The 26,169-nt window shown below is 33.6% G+C and overlaps 1 protein-coding gene across 6 annotated transcripts in view; it reads left to right on the forward strand.

Moving 5' to 3' along the window:
- Nucleotides 1-26,169, forward strand: part of LOC130446732 (uncharacterized) — a 233,304-nt gene that overhangs the window by 179,142 nt on the left and 27,993 nt on the right. For all 6 annotated transcript variants that reach the window (XM_056783128.1, XM_056783129.1, XM_056783130.1 and 3 more), the window contains exons 4-8: nt 13,266-14,072; nt 15,339-15,797; nt 17,945-18,442; nt 21,336-21,716; nt 23,098-23,413. In XM_056783128.1, the coding sequence (XP_056639106.1) occupies nt 13,266-14,072; nt 15,339-15,797; nt 17,945-18,442; nt 21,336-21,716; nt 23,098-23,413 (2,461 nt within the window). The remainder of the gene's footprint in view (nt 1-13,265; nt 14,073-15,338; nt 15,798-17,944; nt 18,443-21,335; nt 21,717-23,097; nt 23,414-26,169) is intronic.

Consider the following 26,169-nt stretch of genomic DNA (forward strand, 5'->3'; position numbering starts at 1 on the left):
AGATTTTAAAATATTAATAATGTTACAGTATTTTAGTTTTCCTATTAAAATTTTCTATCTTTCCTTCGTTCGATATATTTCATTACAGAAAATTCATTCAACATTTACACAGTGGCTTAATTCATCGTAATTTTGACTAGTATGGTTACAAATTAACTTAGATCGTCTCGAACCTCTCTCGATCTTTTAATTTTTTCAGGCGATAATTAGACCAAATTCAATGATAAACTAGAGTATTTGTTATTTGTTAGATATCTTTTTTTTTCATAAACGATTTAATATCATATTTCATATTTTTTTTCACTTTAATTTAATTGCAATACAAGAAGAAAAGTAAAAAAACATTTATTTTCATGAAAAATTGTATTGAAACTTTTGATTAAATTTTTTAAAAAAGTTTTTAGGCTCTTTATAAACTCTTTTCTCTACTTTGTTCAGCTGTTTGTTTTTCGTCAGCTAATCCACGAATTCGCGGCATTATTTTGTTTTGATTTTACCTAAACTTAAACGAATAGACGAAGATTGCGTACAGTTGGAATTTAATGACAATTGCGTAGGTTGATGTTTGACGAGGATGAGACAATGCCTGACATTAAGGCAGCGTAACATGACAGGCAATGACAACCTAACCTCAATCCTAACCTAACCTTAACCCTAACCTGACCTATTTTCATTTAACAACATTATGGTTTCATAATAAAAAGTATGGAATACGATGAATATGAAATGATGTATTGTTAAAACATTATTGGAAATAAAAGTTTAAGGCCGGGTTTCTTCACTTCCTAATAAAGTCCCTACTAACTTTTATTTACCGAATAATCAAAAAATCTATTTCTACACCTTTTGATAAATTAAACCTCCGAATAAATCGAGTTCTTTACCAAATAAGTGTTTATTATATACATATATGTAATACTTCTATAGGGACAGTTTCTATAAGTCAAAGCTGTTCCGACTAAGGAAGACAGAATGTCAACGATTTCTCTATCCTCCGAGGCTCCTGCTGGGTTCTGCGCATTCTCAAGCATGCGCAGTACAGATAAAGTGTCTCGAACAAGAGAGAAAATGAATACCATAACGTAGAGTCGTTTTTTCTCATACCAACTGTCCATATAGGAGTACTATATATAAACATATACATATAAACATTCAATATGGACGCTTTCCAAGATTTAGAAGATTTGTTTGATGAGGAATTGATTGAGAAGATACTGCAAATTCCAGAAGAACGAACTTACTCCAATCCAATTACAATTTTTGGTCCGTCGATGAAATTTTTTGACCGTTTTTCCCTTCCTATCAATTATTTTCAATATAAACCTTAATTTTTAGACCAACACAACTTTTTTCAACTAGCGACTACTTCCTCAACCTTAACAAAACACGTGCAAATTTAATTAAGCACAGATCGTTGTCACAAACACAGATCATAGGAAACCGTCAAAAGAAAAACGTTTTTCCGCTTATTTCTTTCCTTATTCAATACATGAACGATTGCTATATATGCATCTTTCATAGTGTTACCAACATTAGACTATTTGTTGTACATAATAAAGTGACAAATACTTATTAGTTAGTTCGGATTTAAACCAACTAGGGTGAAGAAACGGTAAACATTTATTCGACATCTAAAAGTTTCTACTAAAATTATGCGGCTAATAACTATAAGGCACTTTATTAGAACGTGAAGAAACCGGACCTAAAGTAGAAAAAGTTAATGCGTGAACGATGGTTTCATCGTTTCAATAGTGGCGTTTGAAGATCTTTCGCGCTCATGTTTTCACCTAATGCGAGGGATATTGAGTTCACAAGGGAAACAGTGGATAACCAAACTAATATCAGCACTGGCCGATTATTGGACGCCCTTGGTCCTTCTGAAGATACAATACATCGCCATTTGAAATCATTAGGTCGAATTAACTGAGATTCAGGCGAAACGTCGAGTAGACTTGTGTAAACAGCTTCTTGCTCCGCAAAAGATGATTGTAGTATTAGATTCATTGTTACTTGGGATGAAAAATGGATTAATGAAAAGTCGCTTCGAGCGAAAAGTCTGATGGAATAATGAAGGTTTAGTATAATTCGAAATCATTCCAGATGTTGAACTATAAATACAAAGGTATATAGTGAATAACCGATGCGAATTAATGAAATTTAATCGGAAAAATATCGCAAGTTTAGTTAACCGAAAGTTAATTCTTATTCTCTTACAACCAGACAAAGATAAAACTCATACTGTTAAGGCTACACGAAATAAGATCGGAGAGCTTGGTGGTATTGAACTACTAGTACACCCAGCATTTAATCCAGACCTTGCACCTATTCATTCCTATGCCGAAATTCTTGCATGGAAAAAAAATTGAATTTAAAAGACATTTTGAAATGCACTGCAGAGAATTTTTTGTATCTAAGCTCAAAGAATGGTTTTACCAAGATCTCATTAGCATGCTATATTATATCTGTATTTTATGGTGGTTCCGAATGTTTTCTTGCTGCTGATCAATGAATCCCACTCCTAGAATGTGGAATGGATTTAATTACCAGAGATTTTCGTCTTCTATTTCATACGCTCCCAGTTGTAGTGCTCTAGAAATCCTTAGTGTTTCAGACTTCGAGAAAATGTGGATAGAGTCTTCATCCTCTGTACAACAAAACCTACACGCCGCATTAACTGCTAGGTCTAGTGTCATCGGGATAATGTTGAGGCGACAGTGCCCAATAGAACTCCTGTTAGTATTCGTAGATTGTTCTCTGGTTAAGTTTCCCAGAACAGTGTTTGCCTGTCTCAGCCCTCGTAAGTTGTCCCAATAATTATTTACCTTCTTTTCCAGTGTTTTTTCAATTGCTCTGTAGCTGATACCACAGAAGGATTTTAGTCCCATGAAGGGCTTTAGCGAGCTTATCAGCATTTTCATTTCCCTTCGCTCCGGTGTGTTCCGGAATCCTTTGTATGGTAATTTTCCTTGCCTAGCTCGTTTAATTTATCTTGACAATCCCAAACGAGTTTATATTTTATGATATTAGAGCTTAGAGCTTAGAGCTACGATCGCTCATCTATTCTAGTATGGCGACCATGCATACAACTTACCTTCTTCTCCAAGCGCACTTTATTACACTTATTGGTATGCCAGCGATTATTGGTTAATTTTAAAAAAATAATGAGAATAATTGAAGACACGTCATCTGCTTCATGCTGTTGTGATGAATAGAAAAAAAAGGTATTAAGTCGTCAGAAATCTGACGGTTGTAGGTACATTTTCATTTGAGAGAAAATCATTGAAAGTATCATATTTTTTTTCATATTCGCGACACCAGCTGACATATAATACACTATATTTTAGTCAGCTTGTAAGCTTTTGGTGCAAATTATTTGTTTAACTACAATTTGCTAAATTTTTAGCTGGGAGGATATAATTGGATGTGTTTTTTTCCCTCTTTTTGGGAGCCCACCGCCGCTTAACTCCTGCCCGCAAACCACAGCTGAAGTTCCCGATGCTTTATGTTACTATTCTCTGATGTGTCTCACCAATCGAGAAAAAATGATTAACAAAATTTTCATCTGTCTTCTGGACTATAACAACTAAAGAAAAATTATTAGACGAATAATTAATATTTGTCAATTTAACAATATCCAATCAACATTTGTTAATTGATCCTACCTCTTCTCCAATGAAACCCTAAATTTAGCTTGACTTCTTATATGTTCTCTTAGCAGTGGCTTTTAGCGAAATCACGTGATATCAATAATATTTTTGTCTAAATTGAAGTTACACGCTATCTGAATACAACGGAATGAAAAATTATCACATATAAAATTTACTACCTGGTCCATTATCCTGCTGCGCGTATTATTATTTTTACGACATTATAAAAGATAAATGCATACTTTGTGAATTAATTATTGGTTTAATAGTTATAAAGTCGGCATTTTTATTATATCAATAACACTTCAGATATGTTGGAGGTATGTCATTTCGTAAGGGATAAAAGCACCATTAAGGCCGGCACACACCTATCACGCATCTTTCCGCGTGTTTGTCCGATCCCAGTCCTACACGATTCCGATCATGCATCTGATCGTGTTCCACGGCTGCAGGACGCGTGTCGGTTGGAATGTGTGATATTTTTGAGTTTTTGCAATTTTTGTTTTTTTTTACTAAATTGACAATAATTTCGGGTATAAAACCGGAAGAGCTTATTGAAGAAGTGAGGAAGTGTCCAGTACTGTATGACCAGACAAAGGAGCAGTGCCGAAACGCCGACTACAAAGACATGATACGGAAAAGTAGCGGAGGACTTAAATGTCAAACATACAGTACAGATTAAATATTATCCTCACTTATTACATACAAAGTAGACGCATAAACACGGTGACTAGAAGTGATTGCTTTTCTAAAATATGTATCTTGCTGAGACAAAGTTTCTTGGAAATTATAACACGCTAATCGCCGCCATCGACATTTTAAAATACAGTCAAAACCTGACATAGCGACATTGAAGGGACCGTATAGTTGCCGACGTTGTATACGATAGTTGCTGTAAGTACAGTACAGTAGTTATATTATCATAGGTATCGACCTAGTATAGCTATGGGTTATGTATGTGAACCAGTATCGAAAATACGTATCATGTATATCGATATGAAACATACGCATGTTTAAAAAATCATATCTACCAAAATTATTGGAGCAATGAGCTGAAATTATAGAGAAGTCTTAAGTAAGGTAAGATTCAAATGGAAAGAAATCAGCATCTCGCTAGCTCAACCAGTATTGAAAATACGTATCAACAAAAATGACTGGATATCGATATGAAACATACGCATGTTTCAAAAATCATATCTACCAAAATGATGGGAGCATGTCAAATGAAATGTCAGAAAAGAAATAAAAATTTTATTAAGAAATAATGAGAATACAAAATGTACTTAACTGCTTACAGTACAGGCACTAATTTTCAAATTAATCAGTCATTTTGGTTTGTTTTTTAGCCCAGTCTCAAATATTTTTTGCAATTTACGTTTCATACTCCTCAAGGTATGCTTATCATCAGTGTTAAACTAGTCGTTAAAGACAACAAATTTTTGCAAATATGTTATAGCGTTAAGAGCCTCGGAAATTGTTGTTGACAGAAATGGTTCTTCAGGGTCCTGCTGGTCTTCGTTTTGTTCGTCAGTGTTACGATTGTTACTTTCAGCTTCTGCAAGAATTTCTTCCTCAGATGCTAATGCGCACACGGCGGCACTATTCCAATACCTCTATCGCAACTCTTTGTTCTGTAGCAGTAGTTCATCATCATCATCTTGATCTGTAGATTGTATCATTTTTGCCAGCGGAATACCATCGTCGTCCCTCGCTTGTGATGGAGAGAGATCTTTGAAACCTGCATGGCGAAAGCAGTTGGCTATAGTGGTCTGTGTAACCTTTTCCTAAACTTCCTGTATCATTAGAATTGCATCCAGAACACAAAGACTTTTAGTATCTTTGCTGTTTTCACTATTCTGTATCATTTGTAGCACTTGAAGTTTTCTACTGGGACCAGAAGCGGTTGTAATAGTAGAAGAAAATCGATAAAGTTGTAAGCGATATGTCGCTGTATCCGATGTTGTTGTAGGCGGTATGTTTACTGAATAGTATACTAGAGATTCGGGCGAGACTTTACAATACTTACAATTTTTTTGCACACAGAACCTTTCGCGATTTCAATTGAATCGAGACTGACGAATGTATCGAGCCAGAGCTGGAAATCGGAAAGAACTCGGAAGCGTGTAGAACATGTGTGCTCACCGCTTACGATCCCGCACCGATCCGTTCTTTGAAGCAAAATCGGACCGGAGTCGGATCGAAATGGTGTATCTCGGCCATTAAGCTGGTTGTCGCATAATCTTCTAATTATTTATAAAAAAAGTCATATTAACGAGATGCCACAAAGTTATTGTTGTAAAAAATTATGTTATTATATCAAGAACTGGCTTTTATTTGTTTTCGTTTTGTGCTATAAATTGAGTGAATAAAAATCATTTACAAGGGAATCGGTATTTTACTTTAATCGGACATACTGACAGAATGTCGTTTTAATAATTTAGTTGCTTAACATAAATCAAACAACGCGATTTATATGAAGAAATATGAAAGAAAAACTACTGAGTAACTAACAATGCATTCATTTTTATTTTAGACAAGCCTTTCTTTTTTTCATATAATAAATTTTCCTCAGAATTTATTACATTCATACTATAAAAACACAAGTAAAACTACAGAAAATAATCTCAAGAATCAACCAAATGCCTCAAAAGTCTTCTGTATTTTCAACTTCATTTAATGTTGTTTTTATAATCAGATCATTCCACATCAATACGCTTCTAAAGGCTTTATGGACATGTTTGTGTGAATCTTCATTTTCAACAACTTCTTGAAAAATAATCGCCTTTCCACTCATTTAGAAGACACGATGAAAATTGGATGTAGCCCCAAAAATAAATATATTTATCTATGGAATAATCGCCCTTTGATACTTCATATCAAATGCCACACATGTTTGGACAGTCCAACAAAGTAGTATTTCAGCCGCGGCGTACACACACATTATTTAGACGACGCGTAAGATCCAAAACTTTTTCAATTGCACTGAGGAAAGAAGATAAATAATAGAGAATTATACACATTTTATTCATAATTTTGCTGGTGGCACCACTTAATAAAGAGCTCGTATTGTATTTTACCTTGCACGAGATTTATCCGGCAACGAATTAAGAATGGCCGTATTACTTTCTTCGGTGAGATCTCTTCATCGCTGATGTTTTCTTTTTCATCATCATTCATTGTTATTCATTAATTTAGACAAAACTTCGGATAAAACAAATAATTTCAGAAAATTAAAAATTTAAGGTTATGCAAAATCATCGAAGTGAAACTGTCAACTGTCAATTTAAGGAAGTTAAATTTGTCTACTCCAGAGCATCCCGAAAGTGTTTTGCAGTACGGAATTGTCACTTTCACTACATGGAACACTCAAAAAGTAACTTTCGGTATGTCAATGAATACAGAACGAATAACTTTCAGATGGCGTCGTCTAAAAAATAATAATCAATTATTTTCCTGTTTTATTCTAAACTAATTCTTGAATCAATTTTTTGGATTCGAAAAAAATAAATGTCTATCTGAATAGGAGGACAAGAGAGGAAATTACGGAAGAGGGAGTAGGAGAAGTGATAAGAAAATCAAAATAAAAAAAATTTATGGAGCTGACAACATAAAAGCTAAAATGATGAAATATTTAAAGCCATAAGAACATAAATAAAAGATTCAGAAGCTGGGAAGAGAATCAATTGATGCCCTTACGTTTAAAGGAATAGACCTAATGAGGGAAACCTATACAGGGTGTTCCAGGAAAAATTATACATTCGGACATGAATTTTCAATGGATGATGACGTATGTCCATTATGTTCATTAGTTCTCTGAGGACTATTTAATTGTGTTTTAATACCTGCTCCTTTCGGGGATATCTTGAAAGCTTGGTATTATGCAGCACCGGTAAATTGTGTAGAGGTGCAAGGTGTGCCGTATATACAAGACTCACAGAGAAAAAGTTGAGGAAATACATTGATGAGGAAAAGGAAGAGAAAAAAAATGCGTTTAGGAAAGGTAAAAAACAAGATACATTTCGAGGAAGTCAATAAAAAGAAAAATAGAACAGGGAAAGAAATTAAAAATTACATTTATCGCTTTGAACGCTGAATTCCACTCAATAGATAGAAAAATGGTATAGAGTACTAAAAAATAATAGAGATAACGAAAGCAATATATGAAAACGTAATGGAAAGATTCAATTAGACGAAAGAAGATCGGGAACAAGGGGACAGTCCAGTCTTCTTCTGTTTATACTAGTTATGGATAGTATGATTGAAATAATGAAATAGAATATTTATAAACTGGAGCAAAGAGTAGCCTACAGAAACTTAGAACTGGTGAAAATAGACCTTAATACATGTAGACGATGTAATAATATTTGCTGATACATTTAAGCAACCAAATTTAAATACCTGGAAGTAATTTTCACAGGCGGTAGATATAGAGAAAACAAACAGAAAAACCAATCAATATACCATTCTGTAAATAAGACATTATTCGGAAAAAAGAAATAGGCAAAGCCTGGGTAATGATCAAAGAGACACAGAAAATAATGCGATGAAACAATTAAGGAAAATAACAGGATGAACAGAATTAGAAATGAAATAATTATAGAAACGCTCAATCAGAAACCAACATGAGGAAAAATAGTTTACAGATGTTTTATCTAATACGGATACATAAAGAGAATGCCATAAAGCATATTAAGAAAAGCCACTGAAGCAAAAAGATATAGGAAAAGAAAATCCAGGAAAACTTGGCTAGAACAAGTAAGGAGAAAAAAGGAAAAGTCTACGACAAATTAATAAAGTAGGAAAGAACCGATAATAGTTTAAAAAATGTAAAAAAATCAAAGGAAATGTAAACTAGAGAGCTCTAGAAAAGTAGAAAAAGAAAATAATTCTTGTGAAAATAAACTACAACCTGATGTGCCAAAAGTATTGTCAGCTCTTATTTTGGTAAAATTAGTTAACTCCTTTATTGGCACATAAAATTCGAATTTATGTGCTGATTATGGAAAGATCCGAACTATTATTTACTATATTTTATTTTTATCTTTTTAGTGAAACAGTGTGTTTTTCCATTCTGTTGCTGAGAAAACTTAACAGCGTCATTGTAAAAGGAAGTTGAAATCACAGGACCTATTCAATAAAACAGTTAGTGTGTTACTATTATAAATATTTGAGAAAGATATTTTCACAGTCGTTATGGAACGATAACTGAAGAGTCATCGTCCACATTTATAGAATTTACATTAGAGAGAAAGTTCAGGTACCATTAGTGAAACGATTGAAGCGTTTTTGCTCCGAATTTTTTTACTGTCAACCGATTTGCATGAAATTTTGGAATTAGTCTCATCTTACCCTTAACTTTAAAAGTGAAAATAATTTGAACTCCGCACTCATACTAGTGGAGGTTGCCTAATTTCGAGAAAAAAATTTTCAATACTTTTCAAGTTATTGGCAATTCGATAAGGAGGAACTTCCACAAGCTTTGATTGGCTAAACCTTATTGTTAATTTGCGATTAATCTATACGTTATAGAGATGTGATTGTTTGGTGATTTTTAATCGATTTTTTTCGCTTAATGCAGTGATATAACTCGCATGCGAACGTTCTGAAACACCTTGTATATTGTAAAGTTTTTCTTGATGATTCATTATCGTTTTGTTGTGTGTGGTTGTGTCTTTTTTATTTATTATGAAGGTGTCATAGGACAGGTTTAGACCCCTAGTCGACGTCAGTTTAGTTAGAACAATTAAAATTGTTGTGATCTATCTAAATATATGTGATCTATGCGTATTTGTTCGAAAATGTTAAGTTGATGAAGAAGTTTTAAAACTACCGTATCGTTAACAGCTTAACTTTTTTAGAAACATACAACTAGCTACGTGGCGGGCTTCAAAATGTGATATTCAAATTGGAAACGCGTTTGTTACGTTCATAGTTGGGACAATGCAGTACACACAATTTCTTTCTACTGTCAGCACTAGCAACGTTCCAGATCATCCGTGATTCCTATAGTAAGGAAAAGGCGTTCGCTACACCAAGAATTGTCTCAGGGATCACTGGTGGTTTGCTATGCATAGTTAGAGCTACTTCATTAGCATAGAAGTAAATCACAATCGAAAAGAAGCGAACCGCATGTGGAAATTAAAGTTCTAGTGGATACGGGAACTGTAATAGTTGCCACTATCAACATAGTTCCTTATTAATAGAATCATCACATTATAATATAATAACATAAGTATATTTATAAATAGTTAGGTCTCTCCGCCACTTCAATTAGAATGTTTTTATGTATGATAATGTAGCTGATTAATTTCATTTTTAGTTTGTTACAATGTAATTCAACTGATATACGTAAACATTGACTGATATAATACGTAGGTGCCGTTTCTTTTACATACAATAATTGTTTGTTATGCAATTAATATGATTTCACATAACATTGAAAGCTTGTTCGCTTTGTATTGAAAATTTTTTCAACAGAAACCAGTTAGTTACTTCCTTATTATATATTCCCAAGAAAAATGTTAGAAGAAATGTGTTTTGATAATGTATGTATAACAAATTAGATCTAAGTAGGCTGTCTCTTTTCATATGTTTGTTGTAAATATGAAAAATCTATTTCAATGTTATCTACAGGGTATATAAGATAGTGATAGAATGATATTTATTAGAAATATAATTTACCGATATTAACCGCCCCTTTATCAAATTACTTACCTGCAAATGTAAACAGGGATAATTAAGCTATTGAAAAGTGGTACGTCTTAGGGCTTAATAAATATTTTTCCTATTATTGGAGGGGTATTTCCATTTTAAAAATCGCATTTGTTACAAAAATTTTGTCAGCTAGTGAATTATCAAAATAATAATAGTGGAAAAATCTCATATAAAATAAAACAATCAAAATACGACAGCTCTATTATAAAAGCAGAATGATGTGAATTGAGAATGAAAAAATAATTTCGCGTAAAACAAATAAGAGAAAATTGATAAATGGTTCATGCAGAATTTAATAATAAGTAAAAGAGATATCATAATCCAAAATGGTACAAACGGGTAGATATGAAAACAAAAAATCGTACAAAAAGCAAAAGAGAAAAATAGAAAAGATTTTTAGAAACAGATAAAATGAAATAACACAAAGAGAAGATCATGAAAGGATACTAAATTCAGATAATTGCACCAAAAACTAATAACAGGCATAAAACCTCGAATCATACCAAAAAATATTGGTACCATTGAGGTGATAATGTAAATAGTGCTGATAACATACGGCAAGAAAAAAATAACATGTTTTAGAGGCGATAAAAGAATAAAGGAAGAGGAGAGTTTATGATGATAAAATAAGATATTAAGTTGAAGAAATTACTAGCAATCAATTGACATTACTGAAATTGGAATAATGAATGAATTATCACTTTCTAGAACATATTTTGCTGACTGTAACATCTCTACGAAGAATACTACGTCGTTTTATAACATATCAATCATCGCTTTTCATTAAATATTGCATCAATGAATTATTGTAATGCACTAGTCAGAAATGTATATGAAAACCAATATCTTGAAGAAATAAATTTATCGTTCAATCACTTCAGGTTGAATTTAAGTTAAGTGGCAATATTTGATGTATAAACTCTCGCATTGATTCTTATAAGATGTATTGATATTTTTCTTACCAATACCAATATAACAGCAATAATTAAAAAAAAAACAAGAAGGGCCGATTTTGCTTACAAGCTTTACTTCGTTTTCATTTGGCCAAAATATCCTGTTAGAAATAGTTAGGATAACACAAGTCAACGAAACCACCACAACACCAGCCATGCAGAGGACCTATTCCTATATCAGGGCCTATTAAAAACAAACCACATTCTTTACAAAAATCCTCCTTATCCTACCAAACTTAGATCAACGAATCTCTTTCTCTCTCTAACACACATAGATTACCGTCAACTATTAAATCACCACCAGGTCCTAGACCATAAGTAAGAGCTGCCAATAACTCAGCCTGTACGAGAAATGTATATACGAGGTTTGGCTATTAAATACATACTTTCCCGCTTCCATCGACTCAAATCGGGTACCTTTCAAAGCACATTTCATCTTCGGAAACAAAAAAAGTCGAACGGTGCCAAATCTGATAAGTACGACGGGTATTCGAGCACTGCTTCACAGATAGCGCATTATTGTGCAAAATCGGTTTTATACGAACTCGTTCTCGCAGTGTTGCCAAAATAGTAAGTCTGGTTGACAGTTTGATCCTGTTTTTCGTCACACATGGTTTTCGGCACGAGAAAAAAACACGTTTCAAACCGCCACTGCACAAATACTATAATAGTGACGGAAAAAAGTGTTTTGGGACGTGCATAGACAGATATCTAGATACCCAACGCAATACTTGTTTTTTACCCCACCCGTCTGGGGCACCCTCTAGACGCGCTGTCTCGTTATTTAATAGCCAGACCTCGTAATTCAAAAATAGTGTCTCTACTTTACATGTGATGCAGAACTTGATGCAAAAAATTCGGGAGTAGATGACGTGAAAATAAATGCTGTGACATAAAAAAAATTCTCATATGACCTCGTGAGTTAAAGGCTTCAAAGTTGCGCAATCAGAACTTATTTTTAAGTATATTTTCTAAATAATACACTCGAACATTATGAATTTTTGATGGGTGATTACGTATGTTCTTGTAGTGTGTTTGAAGGAAATAATAATTCTACTCTACTATCAGAATCGCAGGGGCGGGTCATGCTCAATGGTTAACAATCCGTAACTTTCACAAATACAACCTATAAAATCCAAAGATAGCAAAAATTAATTTTTCAATCGATTTTTCAACAAAAAGACACTTTTTGTTTAACTCGTTAAAATCTATGGTTTAGGAGATTGTAGATTTTTAGATCGTTATACATGCCAAAGAAAATTATCATAAATTATAATTATTAATTGAAAAAACTATTATTATATAGTATAAAAACGCAATCATGCATTTCTTGGAGAAGTAATTAATAAAACATTTCAACAAAGAATTCATAAATTTTAACGAGTTAAGCAAAAAGTATCTTTTTGTTGACAAATCGAATGAAAAACTTATTTTTGTTTATTTATATTGTGCAAGGCTGTCCCTGTAAAATCTACGGATTATTAACCATTCGGCATGAACCATTCCTGACCTTCAAATAGTCCCGGAACACCCTACTTAAACATCCTCGTTTTTGTTTTTCTATTATTTTCCAAAATTCATATTAATAATGTTTGTTTCATTCAATTAATAAAGAGACAGCTTGTGGTGCATCTGAGAACCAGTTACATACTTCAATTGAGACCAAACGTCTCCACCTGACGAAGAGTATGCAATCTGCTTCGAAAGATATATAAAATTATTATCAATTTTATCTGAATTGAAGTTAATTTTATCAAATAATTATTTTAATCGTCGTTGCGTCTCTACATCAACTTTTGCAGCCTAAAGATTAGAAACGACTAAAAGCACAAGTAAAAATGTTGATTGGTGCTTGTGTTTCGTAGAAGACCCCTTTAAAATTTAGTTAAAGTATGATTTTTTTTAAATTTTATGTTACTAGAACGTTTACTCATAGATCTCTCTTTTACAGCTCACGTTGAATCCTCTGGATCTGTCGTCGCAGAAATCCAAAGCGTCAGTGGGCAGGAGTGCAGCTAGACGTCCTCCTACCCGACAACGGGCAAAAGAAAATCTCCAGCCTTCGATAGATCTCAATGCCTCACTTCGCAGCGCTCGAATTACAGCAGCAACAAATCTCGACCGAGTATCCAGACTTTGCCATCAAATACACGAGTCTGCCGTGAAACAAGCCTTCGGCAGACGATCTCCTCGTTTATCCATAACCGATAGAGAAAGCGGAGATGGCGGAGTCGAAATTAGCGAAATAGAAAGTGATAATACCAGTAATAATAATGTTAATGGACACACTAACCTTGTGCGAACTAAAACTAGCAGCAACGACGATATTAGTTTAATACCCGAAAAAGATACTAACGGCAATAAGAGTGTCAACGATCTAGAAGATTTAGAACAATTACAAAACTGGAGAAGGTCTTCGAAGATTAGAAGATCATTGCATTTTCCAAAAGAAAACAAGCAAACTCATAGTAAACCTGTAGATCTACCTGATAATTCGGGAAGTGTACGAAAAATTCGGGAAGAAATAGAAAAAGGAAGAAGACTGAATACGGCATTAAGAAATAATAGTGTGGATTTGGATGCGTTAGATCAGATTTTACAATCTATTTCAAGCTCTGGTAGTGATAAAACGAGTGAAGATCAAGAAACGGAACTTCCCAAAAAACAAAAAAGAAATTCTTTTGTTACTGTCGAGTCTATTAAAGAAATTAAAGGACGTCTGAGGAAAACTAGTTCACCAACTAGTGATATTTATAAGGTAAATATAAATCTGTATATGCGTCATTTAAATAATACATAATCAGATACCAAGGACCAAAAAAATAGTTTCAAAATTACTTTTTTTTTCATTTTAATTGAGTGAAATCAATTATTTGGGGTTGGTACCAAATACTCGTTATCACTAGACTTCTATTCGAGTATCTTACAGCCATATATACATGCCAAAGATGCTTGACAATGTTTTGAAATGTTACATTTGACTTTATTTTGATGATCACATAGACATCAAATCACAGAGCTATCAATTCTAAGCTTATATGGGAATGTCAAAGAAAACTCTATGTAATAATATGGGTTCCTGGTCTTATAGTTATGAAGAATCCATTAAACTCGCCACTGTGGTGGTGTGAAAAAATGCTCCTATAAGAAAAAAATTCAAAAGAAGGAGAAAGCCAAAAGAGAAATTGCCTTTCCGGATTTGATCTCTCCACAAAGTTGATACCGCTAGTTCCAGAAACTGCTTATCTTCTCCACAAATCTAGTAGAAACTGAATGTAATTTTTGTGGGGATGACAAAACGGAACTTGTTGGAGTGAAAATATAACCTCCTTGAAGCCAGTAAGAATACTGGTGGAGCTCTGGAACTAAAAATCAAACGTCCCTTAATACACTCCCAAATATATCCGATCTTGGACGACCTTCAAGAAATTCATCCTGTAGCGTAATACGGCCACGACTGAATTCAGAACGCCAGAGAAAAAAGATGGCTCGAGATGGCGCTTCATCACCAAATGTCGCAGTTAATTGGCACACTATTACAAATCATCGCACGAAATTGATCAAGATTTAGTTTCATTTGACCAAGTATCTGTAAACAACTCATACAGCACTCGTATACAACTCATTCTGAGTACGTTCACCATTAAAAATATCAAACTTCATGTTAGATTTGACATATTGCCATATCTCAAAACTTGAGTAGCAAATCTCGTAATAACATTTCCTTCCAATCCAAGTACAGTTTCAGTTTCTCTATTATATTTGATGGTTCTCTTAATTATCTTATTAATCTTATGATGATCATAGTTTATTTTTATGAATGATAGAGTAATAAAATGATGAAGTATTCGTACAGAAAATAGACTAATTTAGAACCAAATTCTGTATGGTTGCTGAGTAAGCTCAGTTATCAGAATGATGGTGATTTTTTCATTTACTCAGTGTTTATAATAATTGTCATATCTATATGTATCAGAACCCAATTACTGTTTTGCGTATAAACTTAGTGAAACATTATTTTCAGGAAAACGGTAAGGATGAGGATCCCGATGACGGTATAGTAACAGAAGAAACATCATTAACAACGCAAAGCGAAATGCCAATTGTGGAAAACTCTCGAGTGCGATCCTATGTCTACGGGATGGAGACACTGCTCAACAAAAAACCTGGAATAGGTACTGGTAGTTTAGAATCCCGTGTCAAATTAATACCGACGAATAAAAATGAAGACTGGTATAATCGTCGAAAATCATATGGATTCGAAAAAGTCCACCATCACAACGATTCACAAAATTCAATTTTATTCAAGACGAAAAATTTCGTGGAGAGTTCTACGGATAGTGGAATTTGCAGATCTACGGAAATAGATATTCCTACTAAGAAAAATGGAAACAAGGACAACGAATACAGCTCCGACGAACATAACGACGACGAACAAAAATATAAAGAATTCAATCACAACAACAAACATCAACTTGGACAGGTTATTACTTATCTTACGTTTATATCGTACACACACACAATTTCAACTCTTTGTAACACAATTTCTTTCTTGTTTAACAACTCATAAAATATCAATCCTACAAATAAGTTTCAATTGTCTCTATTGTATCTTATAAGGGTTTATACCCAAATCCTTTCGCAAAATTTTCCATGTAGTGGAGTAACAGAGTCCCAATTGCTGCGAACGGCGGCGAATCGACATTTCATGGTCATTAGTCATGGCGGATATAGCAATAGAAATATTTTCTTCGGTCACCACTGTACGTTTGCGTGTTAGTGGTTTAATCACCATTAGTGTAAGTTTGACACTGACACAAGACACGATTCACGCCTGATCTGTCAAAAACAGTGTTGCCAAAAAGATACCAGCAAAAAAATCGGTCATTAATATCAAAATGCTAGATTTGTGGTATCAACACATCAAAAAATACGGAATGTTTTCCAAATTATGGGGCCCTCTTGGACCTGGGGCCCTAGGCTATAGCCCCTCCAAGCCCCTAGCTTGATCCGTGATCAATCATGAGTATGTTTTTTGCTCCACGAGCGGAGTTGTACTTCTAATATTGTTATCACTTTGTATGGTACAGTAGTTATTCTTGTTAATCACTTCGAAAATAATTCATCCTCGTTCTAACATATTATTTAGGTTATCGTCGATATAACCTTCAGCAACTGCAGTTGAAATGAATGACCTATGAAGTACAGGATTTCTCAGATTTAGAAACATACAAATTTGTTTGCCCATAGTATCCACCTGTCAAATTTTTGATTAGTACATATACAATTCTGGTAATTTGAAAATATAAAGTTTGATGTGGCATGAGGTATCTTTTTTGCGTTTACTAGCAATCTATAAAATTCCTCCAAGCCGCATAATACATTTCCTCTATTCTTGTATGTAACATCAATATGTTAGTGCTGCTAAGCATTTTAACTGCATCAAAATCATCCATACTGTCATAATATTCATCATCATGTCATACGCGACACAAACAGAAATCAATGCAGAAATTCACAAAATAGCAAAATAAATATTTGTAAATGCCTAAAGTCACGACAACCCTTATCAAAAGGTGGTTTGAAGTGAGCTTTGAAAGAATTAGCGTAATTTTCACAACTCGAGCTACGTAGATTGCAACCATGAGAATCCGTCTCATTATTTGCTGCGGTATGGGATATTATAAGTACTTTTGAAGCACCTTGCTTTAATGTAAATCAGTTAAGCACTAAAAAATTCAATAACTCACAAATCATAACATAATCTCTTAAAGCTTTCGCTTTATTTTTTCTGTTTTGCCATTACTAAATTTTCATCTTAACGCTCAAAACACCCAGTAATCCATTCATTTTTGGATTTGAACTAAGTGGAACGGGAAAGATCTTAGTCGTGAACGTGATTGTCGTGATTGCTTAATGGAATGCACCAAATATTATTGAGTGCGACCATCTAAGAAAACAGCTGATCTACGCCAAAATGATGACCGTGGGGTAAACAATCGATTTCCACGTATGTACCCGTGTCAGTTATTTTGTTTTTTCCAGTAGTGAGAGTTCTAAATCTTCATGTAATAAGAAGACATTAATTTCTGGAAAAAATTTGTAATGCTCTTTATCATACCATATCTGAATCCTGTCGTAACATGTTATTATAAGCATATAACTTATTCAAAATAATTGTCTACTTTTTAAGGTTGTAGCTGAAAGCTTCAATAACAAACTTGAAGCTTTAGACGAAGTTTACTCATTAGATTAAAAGAGATTTAGTCAGAATCCTGCTTATTTTATGCTTTCCAGTTTATATTGGCCGCTTACCTACACTAAGCCCAATACTGCTTAGTGTCGAAAACCAAAAAAGGCAAGTTTCGTGGAGGAACTTTCGCACTTGTTTAGTAGCAACTTATTAAAAATCAGTTTTGCAATAAAACTGGAAATAATAAGGTCTAAATAACTTGACAAACCACACAGAAACTTACGGGAAAAGCATTTGTTTACCCCACGGTAGCCATTTTTTCAATGGACATCAGCTGATTTTGACAATTCGCTAGATTCCTCAATCCTAGTGGATCCATAGATTGTCCGATAATTGCAGATAAAATCATTTCATTTGTCGAATTTTTTTTTCAACAGGTAAAGAGAATAGCAAATACATTTAACCAAGAAGACTCAATGCCGGCAGCGAATAAAAATGAAAAATGGAAGAAAGACATTACCGATTGGTCAATGTCGCCGACCGAAATAAAATCGACAACAATAACGATTCCTATAACGAAAAATAACAACGTGGTTGATTTACCGTGGAACGATACTAACAAAGAACAACTTCGGGACGTAAAAAGACATTCAATAGCCGTCGATGAATCGAAATACGTAATTAGACATAACGACAATAGTTTTAGAAGAATCAGTTTGGCTTTTAATGATCAATCTAGACATGACGATGAAGACAACAATATGAGAAAAACGAAAAAAGTAGAATTCTGCAAAACCGAAGTACATTTTGCAGCCGAATCTGGTAAAGTTAATATTGTGGCCACTGATGATAAACCACCTCCTACGCAAAATTTCAGACGAAGACGCAGAAATTCCGGACCTACGATAGAAGAATTTAGTAAAAACGGCTTACCTGTAAGTATGCCTTGGTATTAGCAAATTTTATTTATAACTAAGGTAAATGAAAGATATCATCTCGCAATAACCAGGCAAGTCGAATAAAGATTCATGAAAAATATACAAGGATTTTTTCAACTTAACGAAAATAAGAAAAGTCATTTCAAGCCATAGTGATCACCAAAGTGTGAGAAGAATCTTTGTCCTGATGGAAAAGCACTTTCATTTTCTTTAAATGTAATTACTTTTATTATCAAGGAATGAATATTAATAATCTCCGCAATTGTTTTACCTCCTTAAATTGAGTCGACAAACAATTGTCGCCATCACTTTTCTTGACTATGTAAGCGTCTTTGCCTTTGAGCAGATTCGACCTTTGCGATCCACTGTCTGGAGTGTCTTTTGCTTCAGGAGTTTAGTGATGGAATTCAGGTCTTATCCTACTTATTTTGCTCAAACCGCGCCAATAAAGCCAAGGAAATCTTCACTAGAAAGCGCCTTTTGATCCAAAATAAGCCTGCCCTCACAACTCCCAAAGCGCAGATAACTTACATATGCATAACTCTTCAGTCATTATGGAAAATGCGCTCTTTTGATATGCTGCTAGCCTCTTATATCTCTCTCACCTTAATCCAATGGTCATCCAATATATTTCGGTGAAATATCGATTATATGGTTGGTTATCGGAGTTTTTGGAGCTCCAGAACTCTCTTCGTCAGTCAAGCCGATTCGGCTACGTTTGATTTTAGCTGCCCAAAATTTTACAGTCGTAAATGATGGTGCAGAGTCTCTCTCTATACACTGCCTCTAAAGTTCCATTTGGGAAGGCATATTGATCTTCAAAAACAATTTTCATTGATAAGTGCTGACATCTTCCTCGTAAACTAATGAATGAATAAAAGAACGTGGTTTTGGGAGTTTTATATCATATGAATGTTTGAGAGCTAGTTAAAAAGCTATAGTTCTCCTTTTTTAAATGCTAATTTTTGAGAAACACTGTGATTCAAAAGATCCAAAATGTATTCAAATTAGACAGCTAATTTTACCATACCTTTGAAATCCGTAGTTGAACGAAACAAATCTCAAAAATGGGAATTTCCATAGAACACCATAAAAGAAAGAAAACTTAACCTAAATAAAACAATTTTGATGATTTTAATAATTGAATCTTCGGAACTATTACTGTAAAATATAAACAAAGATGATTGGAAAATTATTCCAAAACAACCAAAAGTAATCATTTCATAAAGCCTTCCCATGCCTTCTTACATTTAAAATTAACATTACACTGGTAATTGTTAACAGTAATCACAGTTATGCGTTGATACTGCATTAAGTTATGCAAATTCCTTTGATTAACAATCTGCAGATACTCAAAACTATCCATATAATTTGATGAAAAGCACTCGTGATTCTGCTTGCTCCATTACTCCGATCTTTGACATTTTGTGTCTTCATTATTTTATTTTCTTAAGTTTGTCCAGTAAGTTTAGGTATTTTTGATTTTTACCCACCTACGTAATTTATTTATACACTAACATGAAATACATTAAACTTTTCACCTATCACGAAAGTATTCACTAAACTTATTATCTAATTTCTTCAAATTCATAATTTCTTCCACATTTTACTAAGTATTGACTATGACATCGAATTATTTACTGACTCCATACGGCTGTTAGAGACTCGTTTATATAATATACCCTATCATTATTTTCCAGATTCCTCGATTTCCTGGAAATCTCAAATTTGCCGTAAATAAACAAAAAAGTTTTCTTAGAAATACATAACGTGAACAGGTCACAAAAAATACAAATAAATATTCGCTTGGTATAAACAGGCAGGGAAAATATTAACCGGCACATTCACCAAACTTTATATTCGATTATATTAGAATGGACCGGCTTCGCGGTATTTTCAGTGGACGAGTTCGTAACGATTCAAAAAAAAGATAGTCGCCAACCACATATATAAATAAAACCAAAGATAACATTTTCTGTTATTTTTGCTATATATTTGCTCTTTTAACAATGAATTAGAAGTTCTAGAAAGGAACGTACAACGTTATATTTTTATGTATCGTATTTTCATTCGAAATAGACTATCCAGTGATTTTTAAATGATAGAATAAGTATAAATATGGTTAAATTATTGTGAAATATATGTTTTCGGCTTTTTATAACTGTATATAGAGTAAATTTGATATTGTTACGAACAAGCCAGTCTTATCCGGTTATAATGGAATTCTAAAATTCGACAAGGTGCGCGGCACGTTTGATATACCCGGAATTCGTTTAATGTTTGTTTTTTATCATGGCAGGCGATTAGTTTTCATTGCTTCTTCTGAATTAATTTCTAGGAAGGTCTATTTATTTGTTTTGTTTATTTATTTTCTAGAATTAGGTTTGATTATATAAACGAGTTCTTTTAGCGCAGTAAGTTAGTTTATAATGAATAGCCATAGTATGAACACAACGAAATAACTGAAGAATTTGAATAAATTATATAAGTTAGTTAAGTTTTAGTGATAAGTTTCTTATTATGAGTTAGTTAAGTGTAGTGTGAATAAAAAAAGTATAAATAAATAATGAAAACAATCCAATATCATTCTATATTAATTATTAATGTTAATTTTTTAAAATATTGATGTCAATATTTCTTATTAAAATTGTTTGCAACTCAGACAGTGACCTATACCAACCTTTTTCGTCATACTAGTGCATCGTTTCAGGTACACCTATGAGTGTTACCGTAATGCTCGACTCTAACTCTCTATGAGGCTAGAGGCAAAAGTAGGGAAAGTGCGCTCTCCTGCTCTGACCTTCCGTCGCCTCGCCCCGTCTGAATCGGTCATTCCTAGATTGGTAACCGGGAGTTTGTTAATATGAATTTTTGTTATTTTTCATTTCAGTTATTGCATTTTGGAGATATGGCTATCGAAAAGTCACTTTTCAATAACTCTGAAGACACAGGATCCGACTCAATTTACGAAAACCTCCAATCTCGTTTACCATCAAGCTACGCACTCGTAACTGTAAATTCTAACAATCCAATAAATGCCGATATATCTGAAGAAGAAAAAAAAGAACTTACCGAGAACGAAATTAGAGGTATTTTGAAGAATAAGCCTATAAAACCGAAACCTTATCATTTAGGAGAATCAACATCTTTTTCTGAAAATACTTCTGACGATGAAACTAAATGGGGAGTTAGATTGAGACACGTGGAAAAACCTGAAGTGCCAATTTGGAAATCTACTGTCACTGTTCACAATTATAATTTTATGAATCAAGTAAGTGCTTATAATAATGTACTAACTAATCAATTTAATTATTAGAGGTGTCTTCATCTTCATCTGTGGTGATTGGATTAATCCGTAGACATGTTTGATTTTTTTTCAACCTCTATAAACTAAAAATTACTTGCTCAACAATTTTCATGTTGGATATTGTTGAAATTTCAATAAAATCCTATAGAAAAATAAATCAGTGGCCCCAAAACTTCATAATACAAAGAAAAACAAACTTTGAAACGAATCAGGAAAGAACTTGGTCGAGCTAATTGTGACCATTTCAGTGTATGATGGTATAGAAAAAGATCTCTCGAGATCTATGTCTTAAAAAAGTTAAGAAACTTGTATTCGGGTCTCACAAGTTGAGAATTTTTAAAAATGAAATAGATTGAAACTAGAATTGTAATTGGGACTTGAAATAGAGGATTGTCCATAAAATGAGGTTCTCAAGGAGCTGCGGACGCTAGGAATGCTGTTAGGCGAGATTTGTAGAGACTAGCGTGTAGCTTGGCTCTCTTTCTTCCAGTTCTCACCTCGGCGAACAGTCTACAACTTGTCGTGGTAGTTGAAAATTGGAGTTTCCATTTGATTCAAAGACGAATGTACAGACCCCAGAGAAATTATTGCCAAGTCCTGCATTCACAAAATTGTGAGAGACCGCTTAGGATATGTCAAGGTTTTTGCAAGGTAGTTCCCGAAAATGGTAACGGATGACAACAAACGGCAACGTGTGGAAGCGGTCCGCAAATTTCTCCATGCCTACGAAACCGATGTCGAGGAATTTTGCACTTTGTTATCATTGGAAACGAGGCCTGGGTCCAGGGCTTGACGCAGGAAACAAAAGAACAATCTTGTCTATGGAAAGACCCATATAGGCACAAAAACTGATGCAGATTGCTACTATCAGACGTTGAAGGAATTTCCGCGTGCGTTGAAAAATATATATATAGTAGACTCTACGTGATAACTTTGGGTGCTATGAGTGAAGAATAAGGCGAGAGGTTCCATCCCATTGGAGAAACGCCATCAAGAGAAATGGAGTCCACGAATGATAACTAGTATTTTACTTTAAAAAGATCTTCCAGAAGCCAAATACTCACGAAAACCATAAGAATTTATTCTATATCAAGCAATATCTCTAAATGTAACCAATGTTTGTGCTTTTAACGAAAATATATGTTTTGATGTTCCAAGGAAACCTGACGTCTCAATTTTTTTTAATTCATATATTATTGTTTCTTAATGATAAATAAAAATTTTCAATACATATTTACCTCCATTTTTTTAAAGTTATTTTTGTAATTTCTTTTTTATTTATTTTTTACAATCCACTTTACAATACCTTTTGTCGTTCATAACAATCATTTTTTGCTGTTTCAAGGAGAAAGAAAACGAACCAGAATTTCAAAAATTACTCAAGAATCTACGACCGACTCGAAAATCTGACTACGCCAGCGACAGCGATTCTAAATTTGGAGAAAACAACATCGATACTAATTATAATGACAGTAACGGTAGAATGTCATCTTGGCCCAACCCTGAAATAACCGAGCCTTCGAAAGAAGTAAAAGGGATGGAAATCAAGGGATATTCTACTAAAATATGTTTAAGAGAAGGGGAAGCGACTGTTGTGGAAAATGAAAGTTTCGATGAAGAAAGACAGTCGATTAGACCAAGAATTGAGAATTTGAGGGAAGGTAACGAAGTCTAAAGATTACGTAATTATTTTCAGCATGTGACAATAACAATTTAAAGCTATTATTAACTATAACCGCCTAACTTAATCTGAAAATAAGTTTATAACTGAATTGATGCACGTCTAACATGTTGATTGATAAAGAAATGATCTAGAAGACAAAGAAACAATGATTTATAGATTTTAATCTCCAATATAGTTTCCTTTGACAGTGATATTTTTATTTAGTCGAAAATCGGCTTTTCTTTTAGCGATGACTTCTTCATTTTATCAATATTTCTTAGTTTGTATAATTTTGCTAATCTAGTAACCACCACAGTTGTGAGCTAAGATATTATGATGATTGTAAAAGCAAATCCAAGAGTATCTCATTCAAATTGATCATCGTTTTTATCTATATTGTTATAGTATTCTCATGTATTCAATGATTTCCTACTTTAATTTATCCAATAATGCGCAGCAAAAATCTTGTCCGCTACTTATTGAATTTTTGCTACTTCCAATAGCCTTCACTGGTTCCAGTACATTAGATAGACCACCGTTTCTACTCAAATATATATTAGTTAATCCAGATTCCTTCCATGGTCACATATAATGGCTAGTAATCCTTTTAGTATTGCATAAAGGGCTCCAAATGGCGTTCTGAATGATCAATTCGTTGATTTTCTTCCATTGGAAAGAAACTTTTCATACTCTAATGATCATATAAAACGGCGAAACACCTACATTTCTTCCAATTAATTCTTTAAGAATTTCTACATGTTTACTGACTACTTCCAAATACCTGATCGTTGTTGTCGCTACAATAGTTTTCAAACCTATATTTTGCTTTATCCCTATTTTCCAATGTTCAACCAACACACATCTTTTATATTGTAGTATTATTAGACAGTATTAAGAGGTTCTCTACTTAAGTTTTGAAATAGACAAATTGATACAAATATTTATAATTGGATAGGGCTTTATTGTCTTTAAAAATAATCTCCATTAAGATAAATACACTTTTGCATGCGTTTGAACCAAATTTCGAGGCATTTTCTCCATTGAGGTACCTCGAAATCATGTGAATCGAACACGTCAACCGCTTCTTCAGATGTGGAAAACATTGAACTCGCAATTTATTTAGCTTCATTATTTCGTATTCTATGATTTTAACCCAGCTCTTTGAAATCTTCGAACCATTCTTTGAGATTAGATACAAAAAATCGTCGTACTGCATTTTGAACATCTCTTTTGCTAATTGTGGTCGAATTGTCTAAGCAATTTTTCAATTCCGATTGAGGTACCTCCAAAACATGTGATTTGAGCATATAAACCTCTTCTTCAGAAGAAAAAAGAAAAACGTTGACCTCGCCATTTATTTTTGATCTGCGGTAGTAAGAAGAAATCATTGGGTGCCAAACAAGGACTGTTCGGTGCATGACCCATCAATTCCATGTTTTGACTGTTTGAACTGATGTATGAGAGCTCGCACCTCGTGGTGAAGAATGATTCGTCTTCGGTGTGTGGTTTTCCTGATTTTTTAACTTCTGCGAGTTAATTGACACACGCGGGAAAATGTTCGAGATTTAATTCTATTCTTAACCAAGATGAATACTTCATGTAACTGTAAACAAATCGTAAAATCATACTTGTTTGACAACACGTCCTGAGTACGTGCACCATTAAAAATGTCAAATTTTATGATGGCAATTTCAGATTTGACATATTCTTATCAGCGTTGCCATATCTCAAAACTTGAGTAGCTACCCTCGTAGGTATACTGTAAAGTTGTGAGATTTTTAGTTGCGATTTCCTGTGTTGTAAATTAACAACAATCTTGCCATTGTTTTGTCGAGCGTCCTCTTCCGTAGGATTTGTTATCTCTTGGCCATTCTGTACAGGTTCGTTATGTTAAAAAACTGGTTCCGTTGACTTCATCCCCATTTGACTACATCGTCTATTTTACACAACCGTTTGATGACTGAAAATATCTATCAATAAATAATGTAGATTTTCAAATTTACTATTCATTTACATCTTTTCTAAAAAATAATGGAACGATAATGCTATATTAACATTCTCTCAAAATACATTTAATAAAGATTTTCTAATAGTTCTAGTAAGTATATAGAATGCTTAATATTTCTTACTAACTAAAAATAACATTCTAAAAATCTAGTTTGATTGAAAACAAAAGCAAAAAACGCGTTCATATGAACCGAATTTTTGTTAAGTTGACTATCATCTCAGACGCGAATAAATTAAAATTGATAATCGAATGATTTATCTAATGAGTATGCTCGTACATTTCTCGGTTATATGAAAAAAGAGGTTATACTTTGTGTCATGGCAATGGATTTTTAAAAGAAACAAGTTTGGAACACCAAAATGCATGAGGATGAAAAAGGAATACCGTAGTAATAACAATTCCCGGTGTTTTCCTCTCGTCGCTTTAAAAACCAAACTCTACGAGGACCCAATATAATCGGAATAGCATTGTCTCGGGCGGAGTTATTATAGTAATTTCTTTCGGAAGACCATAGATAGTTTCATCTGTGATGTGTGCAGAGATTTTTTTGCTAGCTCTGCTTTGCTGTTGCTTCGTTTTTTATGATGCAGTTACGAAGTTTCGTTTTCTACTCGATGAAAATTCTGCATAAACTGTTCCAATGTTAATCAACTTAAGAGTATGCGGATGGCAACATGTCGATTGATAACATATCGTTTGTTTTGGCCCGAATCGACGGGAATAATAAAAAAATTCAAGATTTTGTG

This window comes from Diorhabda sublineata, chromosome 7 (genome assembly GCF_026230105.1).
Source record: "Diorhabda sublineata isolate icDioSubl1.1 chromosome 7, icDioSubl1.1, whole genome shotgun sequence".
Lineage (NCBI taxonomy): Eukaryota > Metazoa > Arthropoda > Insecta > Coleoptera > Chrysomelidae > Diorhabda > Diorhabda sublineata.